The sequence below is a fragment of the Monodelphis domestica genome, chromosome 3 (genome assembly GCF_027887165.1).
Source record: "Monodelphis domestica isolate mMonDom1 chromosome 3, mMonDom1.pri, whole genome shotgun sequence".
Classification (NCBI taxonomy): domain Eukaryota; kingdom Metazoa; phylum Chordata; class Mammalia; order Didelphimorphia; family Didelphidae; genus Monodelphis; species Monodelphis domestica.
The window spans coordinates 483762015-483774494 of record NC_077229.1 but is presented as its reverse complement, the minus strand read 5'-3'; the positions used below and the strand labels follow the sequence as shown (position 1 = coordinate 483774494).

Genomic DNA, 12480 nt, shown 5'->3' with positions numbered 1-12480 from the left:
GCTAATGAGTATGAGTCATGAAGATACTGACTGAGTTGGATTCTCAGTCTGTATGATGCTGTGGGACACTTCCCAGAGGGATATACAAGACAAGAAGTTGATCTCAGGCAAAGAAATACTGAGCCCAGTTTCCCCTGGATCTGATGCTAATAGACTAGCAGGAAGACTGAATGCATACAGGAAAAAATGCCTAAATTGTGTATTACCTATAATTTAAGCAACATCCAAAAAAGAGTAAGGAATGCCATTGTCTTATGGCCAGTTAACTCAATAGCATGCGGCTATACGCCCTTCCCCCTCACCACATTCCTCCTTCTCCACAGGCTGGAGAGGGGAGTTTGTTCTGCCTCATTCCATAGAATACACTCAAGTTGTATTGAAAATTGCCATCACAAGGAGAATGGGGGGAAGTATGGCCACATGCACACAAATAAGCCTACTCCTTGAATAGTCATTCAGATTATATGCCCACTGAGAAGAGGCCATTAGCATTATCTACAGCATCATTTCCATATTTTTACCACCAATCTTTTGCAAGATTTGTTTTCATTTCATGAAAGCTCTCATGTTAGTAGGATAGATTTGTCAGCTCTCCATTATCCCTGATAGTTTGCATTTGGTTTAAAATGCCAAAGTGATTTTTGTTTCTCTCTCTAACAGTATCTGGCTAACATGAACAATAAAATTATTTTGCTTTTCCTGAGACTACGCCAACTAGTTATTACAAAAGGAGGTGGCTCAGAACTACACTGCAGAGCAGAAGGAAATGAGCCTAAGATTATTTCCTCTTACAAATCCACACTTCTTAAGATAACCCACACATGGATAATTTGTGTTTTAAATGCTGTTACTGTCTAAATATATTTGTGTTATCAAATAACACACAGAAATCTTTCCAAATTTTTGAAGCATTGAAGGGTGTCTCATGTAAAGAGGGTTCCCTTCACCAACAAATATGTCTGCATTTTTCAGCTCTGTATTGAAGAATATGGAAAGTAAATCACCTCGAACATCAGGAGAAAATCGTGCAGAGTGTCGGGATACAAAAAGTTTCAGTTCTTGATCTAAGTTGCATTCAATCAGGTTTGTGTCCCATGATCGGATCCCTGAAGAGAAGGAAAAGAAAGAGAGATGCCATGAATTCAGTTAACCATCTAAAATTGGTTTGGAAAACATCAAACATTTCCAGAATTCTAAGGAAGGATGTGGAAACTCCTGCCCTAGGGAGCTTTATGAAGGGCTGTGGGCACCACAAAATTAGATACTCTTCTCTTAGAATCCTAAGCAAACTTCATCTTAGCTAGGATAGAGTAGGGAAGGGAAAAGAGAAACACAAGAATAGGGTGAACTCTTGACTCCTCATAAAATTTAAATGCTACTTTTCTGGACAAGTGAAAGAAAACACTCATTAGGGAAATGACAGGCTCCACTCCAGGATGGGAACTGGAAGAACATGGAGAGAAGCCCTAGGAGGTAGAGTTGGCCATTGGAATGTTCCCTTGCTATCCAAGTGGGCTACTCATGGGTTTGGGTGTGGTCTTAGCTAAAGGAAAAGTTAGGTTGGGGTTGGGGAAGAGGGTAATGAAAAACAGAGGGGTCGTTTTCAAGGCTTTGGTTGTTATTCTTTTTTACTATGGGTGTTGTCCTCTACTCTTCATGAGCCCAGATTTGAATACTGTTTCTCCAAATCTGCAGTGCCAAGTCAAGGAAGGTTCTGTGTTATCTTGAGCTTAAAAAGGCTGGCTTTTCAGGACTTGGACTATCCTCCCTCCAGGCATATTACCTGAGCAAGCTGGCAGGCAGCCCTTAATTCAATGTTATTTTTATTAAGTTTTCACATCCTGGGGCAAAAAAGAAAGTAATGTTAAAAAAAAAAAAAACATAACGCCTCTCTAAAATTGAAGTTGATGGTTTGTCTACTCTAGGGGGAAAAAAGTTCCATTTCCTTTGTACAGAAAGGAAGTCACAGTCAGCTGAGAGATGAGGGTGGGAAGCAGGATGAAAGTAGATTTCCTGCACTGACAACCTCTGTGATCCCATCCTGCCTCCTTCTTTTGCCTATTTTGCCATCCAGGAAGGGGGACTAGCCTCTGTGTGCATCTGTAGGCGAGGAGGTAGAAAGGAGATTTCATGTCTCTCCGATACCACACTGGGCAGAGCAGGGAAGCACTGTCTGAGAAGGGGGCTTTTTCAAGGGTCATTCAACACAAAAATAGGCCAAGAAAGATCTCCTTAAGGATTCACAGATTATTCAAACTGGAGGGAAAGGGGTGGGGGGCGGTTAGACAAGAGCTATTCCAAGGGTTGTTAACCTAGGTCTGTGGATTTCTTATCAAAAATACTTTGTTTTGATAACTGTATTTTGATATAATTCTTTTCCCTTTGTAATCTTTTTTTTAATATTTTCTTTTGTGCCTTTAAAAACATTATTCTGATTATTCTATCATATTCTATTAAGGGTCCATAAGCTTTGCCAGACTGCCAAAGGGGACTGATACACAAAAATCTGTAATCTCTGGTCTAATCCAATCCATTCATTTTATAGACAAGGACAGTGAGGCTCACAAAAGTGAAGTGATTTACCCAAGGGTCTGGAGTCCGGAAGACTCATCATATTATTAGCTTATGCAACCCTGGAGGAGTCACTTAACCTTGTTGGCCTCCACATCCTTATCTGTAGATCGAACTGGAGAAGGAAATAGCAAACCATTTCAATATCTTTGCTAGACCAGGAGTCAGGAAGGCTCATCTGGTTTCAAACACTTACTAGCTGTGTGATCCTGGGCAAGTTACTTGTTTTCCTCAGTTTCCACATCTGTAAAATGAGCTGGAGAAGAAAATGGCAAACCACCCCAGCATTTCTGCCAAAAAAATCCCAAATGTGGTCACAAATAACTGAATATGACTTAAACGTCCGAAATGATTCAACTACAACATAGCTAGTTGGCAGCAGAGTTGAAACTCGTACCCAGGTCTGTCAGTTACACATCCCACTCTCTTTTAAGTTTATCACCCTAACCCAGAACAGTTAGCAGACATTTACAAAGCATTCTCCACTACCCATAGGATGATTGAGGCGTATCCAGCAATGATCCAGCAAGTGAACTCATTCAGATAGAAGAAAGAACAATTGGATTCAGGTCTCTTTTCCGTGACTGCATAACTTGAGGACGTGTTACTCAAGCTCTCTGAGATTCAGGTTCCTCATTTAAAAAGTCAGGATAATAATACCCAACCTGCCTACCTGACAGGGTTGTTGTACAGATCAAATGAGATAATATATGTAAAGCACTTAAGCTCCCTATAAACATGAACTGCCATTATTCTAATAGGCAACCTGGTGAGTTCGTGTTTTTATTAGTCATTAGTGGCACAAAGGTAAGGGATTTGGAGCATAAATGCCACTATATAAATTTAATCACATCTCTAAATCATTTGCTTCATTGCTGTTCTGCACAGCCTGGTATCTTCTTTTAAAGCATCAGAGTCACCATTTCCAATATGTTGCACTATAAACTCTCTGCTGGTCTCAGAATTTTTAAAACAAAGAAATATTCTGACCAAAAGCCTTAGTGAGGCAGAACACAGAACACTTTCAGAAAGATGCATAGTTGCTAAATAGACTTGCTCCTTTCCGGAGGGCTTCTGAGATAGAGCACTGTCATTTCCATGTGATGGATGGGGAGAATTCGGGTGTGGAAGAGTTAACTCTATTAAAGAGAGCCTAAATTATTACATATGATTTTATTAGTCTCCTTAGAAACATTAATAGCCTCAGTTTGCATTTGTGCTAATGGACTCCTTAAATTTTAACGAGAAATGCATGTTGAGATTGGACAATCTTTTTAGTGCAGAATTGATAAATGAGTTCTTTTCCACTCACAGGAGCGCTTGACAGGTTGAGAGGTCTGAATTCATTAGAATATTTTATTTTAATGTATACACTATATACTTGTCTAGTCTGAAAGATCACTGAATTCCTGCCTGAGCTACCTAATTGCTATTGTCTACTGAATTCTTCACAACCCAGACCTGAGCTTCCACTTTATCTTCAGGCTTATCATCATAGGTCAAAAAGCTAATCACGAACCAGACAAAAGATTTAATTACAATATATGTGGATGTTTTACTCTTCCTTCTAAATAATTCTAAAGTTACTATGTTCTTTGGGAGACTTCCATTGGCCTTAAAGAATGGCCAGCCATAGAATGTGCACTCATTTCTTCTTTGATTTCAATGGACCTTTTCTGATAAGTGCAATTAAAGTTTGGCTTCCATTTTTAAAAGGCATGTTTGCATGAGTTCATCATTTATCACTGAAAGGTTTGCTGCAACAGAAACACTGTTTAGTCATTTTTAAATTGCAAGAACACAATAGCTGACAAAGACAATACAATTTGTTTCTAATTCTATGACTCAAAATTGAGGGTACTTTAAAAAAAAGAAATTGTTTTCAAGCAAATTGTTTCTTAATACATAATTACTGCTACCACCTATAAAATAAAACTCACAGTGAATTTGCAGAAATTCAGAGAAGGGAGATATTTGGATGCAGGTCACCTCTTACATCAATTAAGGCAAAACTACTTCACATTTACTCTACACTTGCTATTGGCTATTGTTAGTCATTCGTGGTGGCATTCCAGAGTAAAATATTCTATACCAAAGACATTGTATTACTGGTCCTGCTTCTATTCTTTGTACTTAGGGGGAAACTAAACCTATACCCTTCAGAGCTTGGAGAAACACTTCTTTTAGTCACTTTCCAGGGTTGTCTCTTTTGGGACTAAGGGAGAGGATTATCTCTTGCAAAGAAAGTTTACTAAATTCCTTTAAAAGCACATCAATAAAACATCTCAAGCAGAGAAGCCAGAGAGGGAAACTGGGAACCTCCTTACCCCCGGCACACGCCAGAACCATCTCCTTCCTTTCTAAAGGTAGAATTTCCCCAAAGGTACTATGGGTATATAACATGTCTGTGTTGGCAAGGGGGAAGTTGAATGACTGCAGAAAGCAACAGGGCATTTCACTTAGAGAATACAGAACAGCCTGAAGCATTTGCATTTCTGGACTTGGGAAGAGAGAAGGAGAATAGCAGGTATTGGCTGTCCCTCGGTAACGTGGTCTGCATTTGGGGGAATTTACTGAGTCTCCTTTGTATGTGATCATTACCTAGATCATAACCCTGAGTTAGGAGGAAGCTACTCTCAATACCTCAGCCTTCACAGATGAAAAAAAATGGTTGAGAGTCAATGTCATAATATCCTAGTCAGAAAAGAACCCAGAATGTCTCCCCATTAAAATACAAGCTTCTTGATGGCAGGAACTATTTTTGCCTTTGTTATATTCCTGGCCCTTAGTCTAGAGTCTGATACATGTTGTTTGTTTAGTCATATCTGAAGACTCTTCATGACCTTCTGGACCATACTGTCCCTGGGGTTCTCTTGGCAAAGATACTAGAGTGATTTTCCATTTCCTTCTCCAACTCATCTTACAAATGAGGAAACTGAGGCAGAGTTTAAGTGACTTGCCTAAGGTCACATAGTTAGTAAAAGTCTGAGACCAGATTTGAACTCAGGTATTCTAGCACTCTAACCACTGAGGTATATAGCTGACCCCACTTGGTACATAGTATGTACTTAATAAATGCTTGTTGACTTATTGACTTCTCAATGTCAATCTCCTGCACTTTTTGTACCCATCTGGATTTAAAAATTATATCTTTCACCAGAGCTAAAAAATAAACAACAGTAATAACAAAAACCCTTCCTACTTTAATAACTAAAAACTTTAGATTAATAAGGGAACCAAGAAAGAAGACAGCAGAATCAAATGGCTATAGATCAAATGTGGAAATTAATCATGGACTCTAGCACTAGCTCCAAAAGACTTACTTAGGTGGTAAGCTGAGTTATTTGTCTTCTAGGAGCCTCAATTGTCTCTAGCTTTTATGAGCATAAATACAACCATTTCCTATTTGTATCTGAGTACCTAAATAATGAAGGGTTTATGGTCAATGAGATTTCTATTTGTGGCTCTTCTTAACATTTTAGTGGTTTCCCCCCCTCCCCCCATATAATACATATATATATATATGTATATATATATATATATATAATTTTTAGAAAAGAATATGAAATTTCCCTTCATATTCTTCTAAAAAAAGTGGTACAAAACCACTTTAGTATCATTAAATAGCAGGCCCAAACATATACAAACTAAGAAAGTTCTAGGGTCCCATTTCTTTTTTTCTTCCTTTGTCCAACTTTCTCATCTGCCTTATATACTGGTGTCTAGATTCAGTTGGAATGTATCTTATTCTAATCGTCTTTTCTCTGGATGCCCAGAGTTCTTACAGGGAATGTGGGGTGATATTCAGAAGACACTATAGTTTCAAAACCTTCACAATAATTCAGATCTGGAGTAAAATCTCACATCAGAAGCTAAACACAGAAAGATATTTATGATGATTTATTTCTTAGTGAAAATGCTATAGGTTTACTGGAAAAAAAGGAATCCTTAAAAAATGAATTAAAGTTAAGGGTAGACTCAGAGTGTCCCTACATTCCGAGGATGATTCTAGTTTTGAAATGAGGCAGAGCATCAAGGGAGAGAAGACAGATAAGCTCAGAAAGGTTGCACTATGCATCATAATCATTACATATAATGATTATAATGTAATTTTCCCAAAAATCTCAATTTAATTCTCCTTGGAATGGGTTTAATTTCTGAACCACTGCCATCACTCTACACCCTGTCCCCCAAAATACGTTTTCCTTTGACTTAAGTCTTGACATTTGACACCTCAAAGGTCAAAAGTAAAAGCATAATATTAGGAAATGATGGTTAGATCAACTTAAATTTAAATCTAAAAGTGTCTAATTATCTATAGAGGTAAGTAAATTTATTGCCCTCTGTCATTTCTTTAATGTACTCTATTCTAAAACCAACCTTGGGATACCTGAGGGTGGTGGATCCCCCTTACTTTCTAATTTCTAAGGAAATCTATTTCCCCATCAGAGCTAGTTTGCCTCATCAGACTGCCACTAATTGTTCTTTATTATGTATTTTGGATCATTTAAACAACTATAAGATAACTAATAAGTGGCTACAATTAAAATATTGTTCTTATTGTGTTAGAATCCTCTGCAACAGTATTAAATCCTATGACCCTATGAAATCATCCTACTAATATTAAAGCAAAGAACTGAGGATTTTGCTTGAAATGAAATTGGCTGCTGGGTTAATGTTTGGGGCTAAATGAATCCCTCAAGAACAGCCTAGTAAACCCTGAGAAGAACTGGCTGGACATCACATGCTTAATCAAAGCCACTAAAATCAGACCATTTGGAAAATTATCTTTTCAAACATTTACAGAGACCATAAAGCACTTTTCTACAGAATTTGAGATGATTCTCCAGTCCTTAAAGGGAGCACCACAAGAAACCAAGTTATAAAGAACTCTAAACCAAACCTAGTGAATTCTGTTAAGAATGGTTGCTCAGTGGATCAAGAGCCAGGTCTAGAGACTGGATACTTCCTAGCTATGTGACCTTGGGCAAGTCACTTAATCTCAGTTGCCTAGTCCTTCCGGTTATTCTGCTTTGCAACTAGTAATAAACTAAAATGGAAGGTAAAGGTTTAAAAAGAAAAAAAGAATTGTTGAGCAAAATTGGAAGACATTTTTCAAAGATAACAGAAACACAAATATGTCTCAGCCATTTGCTTTATATGAATGCTTGACAGTTGACCCACCCAGAGCTCTGAAACATCCTATGATTATCAACATTCAGAGAACAGTACAGTGAAATTCTGTTTTGATATACCCTCTAATGCAAAATGAAGGCTAGATTTTCTTGCTAAGTCATCTAAAATGTTTTTTTTTTAAAGCCATGAACAGTGCCTTCACTTGTTAGAAATAAAGCCTGTACAGAAAAATCCTGCATGGAAGATTCAAGGACCAAAGAGACTGATCTGCAGATGAAGGGTGGCATCTGTTAGCTTGAGCATGGGGAGGAGACTACGCCTGTTCACTTGACTGATTGTTCCTGGGTTCAATACTGCAGTCAAATCATTTTTGGGCTTCATAAAATCTCCAGTTAGGAGTATTAATAAGAAAAGAAAAGACAAACCTGAAGCTTTCAAACTAAAGTTAAAAAAATTTTTTTTTAAGGAGGTAGGAAGACTGGATAGTTATATCTGACTTGGACTAATCTTTTACCAGAAGAAGTATGATTAAGTCTACCATCACCATGCCAAAAGAAATGATCAGTCAAGTAACAATGGAAAAAAAGACTATTAAGGTCCAGAGCTGATTGCTGAACCACACCTACAGAACAAAATTACCCACAGGCTATGAATGAGGAAAGAGAGGCTCTGAAATGACTGCCTTTTCATTTATGTCATTTCAATCTCTTGGATATTCTATTCCTAAACTACCAAATGACCCAAGAGATTTAAGGGATGCAGCATAGTGACAGAATGTAATAGTGCTAAGTAAGAATTATAATCTACTTTGTGCAGTGAAAAGGCAGCATAGTGTAGTGGAAATCACATTAGACTATGAGTCAAGATTTGCCATTTTAGTCCTGGCTCTCCTACTGAGTAATTGGTATGACCTTGGATAAGTTGCAACCTTTCTGAGCCTCATGCAAAAAGCATAAAAACACCTTCCTCGTCTATCTCCCTGGGTCATTAAGGGGATCAAATAAGATACTGCAGGGTGGGCTTGCTCACTATTTTTCGTTCTGGTACTGAAATTAAGGATTTTGTCTCCCCCCCCCCCCCAAATCCAGAGTCTGATAGTAAGATTAATCATTACATTATTTTTTTAGATTATTTAGATGATTTTTTTTAGAGGTCAGATGTTAAAAACCATAGTTTGACCATGAAAGGTGAGTTAAAACGCTCAAGCATCGGCATTTCGAGAACCAATCTCCCTTATTCTTGAATTCACCAAGTACAAAATAGCCTATAGAAGCTGAAAAAGAAAACCAATGCTTCCAAGTTAAAGAAACAAAAGACCAGCTCAGATGTGTTTGGTAGTAATGCAGCTCTGCAGCTCTCCTCCCCTCCCCTCCCCACTGCAGCCTTTTGTTCTGTGCGCTTGGAAGGCTTTCTAAATGTAGATGAATAGCAAGGAAATTAAGAAAAAAGATTTTTTAAAAAGAGAGAAAAAGATCTTCATTGTGCCTCTATTATTCCAGAGGAACCAGCTGTGTGAACGCCCTTTGTCCGCTATGGGCTGCCGTAGGGACCGCAGTGCGGACTGCACCACGCCCACAAGCCGGTATCTGAGCAGACACTTCTCCAGCATCACTTAGGAGAGAACAGAGGATGCTAAGGAGATGGGGGCTGGGGAGGGCTGCGGAAGAACGGGATGACCTCTGCTTGGGTCAGGAATGGGGGGCACACAGTTGATAGGGGTGAAGGGCGGGGATGCATTTCCCACACCCAAAGGCTCAGAAGAGCCACAATGGCGAGTGGTCGAAAAAGGTAGGGAAGAAATGGGTGCAGGGGAGTGGGAGGTGGAGCCATGCTACACCCAGTACCACCAGTAGCGCGCGCTGCGCCGGGTGCCCGCGTGCCCTTCCTCGCCTCCCCAAGGTGTGGGCGCAGAGAACGCCCTGACTCCCTATGGAATAGGAGCTGGGGGGGCGGCGGAAATCTTTGTGCAGGAGAGAGTATATAATGCACCGCCCAGCGGGGGGGCAGCACCACCTCCCTCCTGCAGAGACTGCTTGGGCTGAATGTTGGTCCCTGTCTCCAGATACTGCACCTACTTGGCAAATGCCGGCCCCGCCTTTAGAGCCCCAGAGGACATACAACTAAGGAACCGATTCAGCTCTTTCACTAAGAATTAAACACAGGGAAAAAAGGTTGTTTGCTCTCTTCGTCAGAGGACCCAACGGGTATTTGACACTGTCGATTCACACAAATGCCCTCCCCCCGCCCATCCCCCCCCCTCTTTTTTCTTTAAACTTCCTTAAGACCTGATTTTAAAAGAACAAATTAATAAACCCCGCCCCACAACTTGTCTAGCCCATTCTCCCTGTTGGAATTAAGTGCAGCTAAAGGACTTGGCACCAGAGGCAGGGAGCGGGTGATGCTCTCCATCTCCGAATAAAAAAAGCAGACTCTCTCTCCGATCTCCAGGTCCCCACCCTTTCCCACAACCCCCTATAGAAGCATCAGAAAAATTAGGGAGAGGGATGGTATAAAGAAAGGGTGGGGACGGTCCTCACACCAGTCACACCAATAGGAGTCGACAGACCTGGAGGTTTTAAACAGAAAAGATGTTTTCTGGGAATAGCCGTTAGCCGAGGATTTCTATGCAATCCTGCAGGCTGCGCAGCACATGGTCTCCGAGCCAAGTAGAGTCCCACTTGGGGGTTCATATTCCCTTCCTCAGGAGATGGGGGGGGGTGCGTAAAAGGGAGTGGCAGCAAACGATTTTGCCCTTTTTTGCCTCGGGTTGTTTGCCGGCTTATTGTGGCCCGCGCTCCTCCCCCACCTGCGTTTTAATTAAAAGAAGGCTGTGGCCAAGTCCACAGCTGACATCTTTCAAGGTTATGAAATTGATTGCTCTCTTTCTTCTCCTGATTTCTATAAATCACCTCCATCAAAATTAGCACAAAAGGATGTCCACACATAGGATAAGGTAGTAGTGGAGGGTGCGGATGTGTGCGGGGAGGGGAAGGATCCTTTACCCAGTGGGGTTTTGTTCTCCGCATCTTGCCTCCGCCCACCCTCATCTGGCGCTTTGGGATCCCGCAGGCCAGACAGGGAGTGCCTGGGCTATAGGACTGGCCATTGGGCTGAACGCCTGGTAGCCCATTCCTGCTTACCTTGCTCGATGTTGCCTATGGCTCGTCGCAGGTGTTCCTCGGTCACTATCTCTCCGATGACCACTAACAGGTAAAATTTGCTGTCCAGAAAGCGGTGCGAAAGACTGGGAGAGGTAGATGTCGGGTTAGGGATGCTACAGGACGGCTCCGACTCCGCTTCCACCACCACGGTCGCCATCCTGTAAGCTCCACTCTTCCCGCTGCTGCTGCCGCCTCTCTTCTGTCCGCTCCTCTCTTCTGCGGCAGGGAGAAAGGATTACTTCCAAAGGTGCTTCCTCCCCCCGTCTTCAGCTTCTTGCCTCCACCCCCTTCTTCCTAAGCAGAGAGCTGCGGAGTGGAGCCTGGTAACAGGGGAGTGAGAGAGGGCGGGGAGACGCCGGCGCTTTTATATGGAGACTGGGCAGCGCTGGGAGCCTGGGAGGAGGAGGAGGAGGAAGAGGAGGAGGAAGGGACCCGGCACATCCTTAAGTTGTTGCAGCTGGCTGCCTCTCTTCCAGCAGCTCTGAGCTGATGTCATCTGCAGCAAATCATCATGCCCGCGGGCCGGAAGCAGAAGGGATGAGGTGTGCGGACAATGCCCAGAGTGAGGCCTGAGGGCAAAGGGTTGGGAGACCCCTCTCTCCCCAGCCTGGGCCCCAAAGGTCCCTTACAATTATGTGGAACGGGAGAGCTGAACTATAAACTAAGAAAAAAACCATTCAGTTTTGGACTAGATTAAAAAAAAATTGTGGTATGTGAATATAACAATGTTATTGTTCATTTAGAAATTAGGAAAGAAAAGGTTTCAACCAAACATGGGAAGACCCATGTGAACTGATACAGAGTAAAATGAACAGAACCATGAGAACATTTTATACAATAATAACCACACTATAAAAAACAACTTTGAAAGCCTTAAGAACTCTGAGCCATGCAGTGATCAACAATGATAACAAATCATGCTTTTCTACCTGCTTCCTGATAGAGAGATGATGAATTCAGAGTGCAGAATGACATTTTTTTTGACATCCTCGCATATTGGTAACAAGATTTTTTTTTTCTTTTTTCCCACAGTGGAAATAGTTGGGAAGAAGAAAAAAAAAGTTTCTGTTCATTGAAAAAATAATAATCAATAATAAACAATTATAAGGAAACAATTAGCTACCGAAATCTGTGCCATAAATTTTTAGAAAAAAACATCTGGTATACAAGATCAAATCCTTATGGAATATATATGAACATATATATATATGTGTGTATATATATATATATAATTTCCCAGTAGATAAATAATAAAAATATGATTTGCCAGCTTTCAAAAGAAGAAATACAAGCTATTAACAACCATATAAAATGCTTCAAATTAATAATAGGATCCACTTCATAAATGTCAGATTAGAAAATGATAATTAGAGGGGCTGTGGGGGGATGAACAGACTAATGGACTATTGACCCATCATTCTGGAGGAAAATGTTAGAAGAATAAATGGTACAATAACAAATATATTTTTAGGAGGTTGTATATGTGGTAGGAGGAGGAAATTGGATGGAAATTATAATCATTCACTTTTGGAGAAGCTGTGAATTGGGACTGTTTTAGAATTGGAACTTTCTAGAATTTGAAATTATACCTAAAAAGTTATTTAACTGGGTC

The 12480-nt window shown here is 40.6% G+C and overlaps 1 protein-coding gene across 1 annotated transcript in view; it reads right to left on the bottom strand.

Moving 5' to 3' along the window:
• The window catches only part of MAP1B (microtubule associated protein 1B), a 128522-nt gene extending 117094 nt beyond the window's left edge, over positions 1-11428 (bottom strand). Inside the window, exons 1-2 of the mRNA XM_001362922.4 lie at positions 10848-11428; positions 1005-1106 (exon numbers count right to left, since the gene is read on the bottom strand). Coding sequence (XP_001362959.1) covers positions 1005-1106; positions 10848-11025 — 280 coding nt within the window. The 5' untranslated portion in view covers positions 11026-11428. The remainder of the gene's footprint in view (positions 1-1004; positions 1107-10847) is intronic.
• Positions 11429-12480: the final 1052 nt, after the last annotated feature.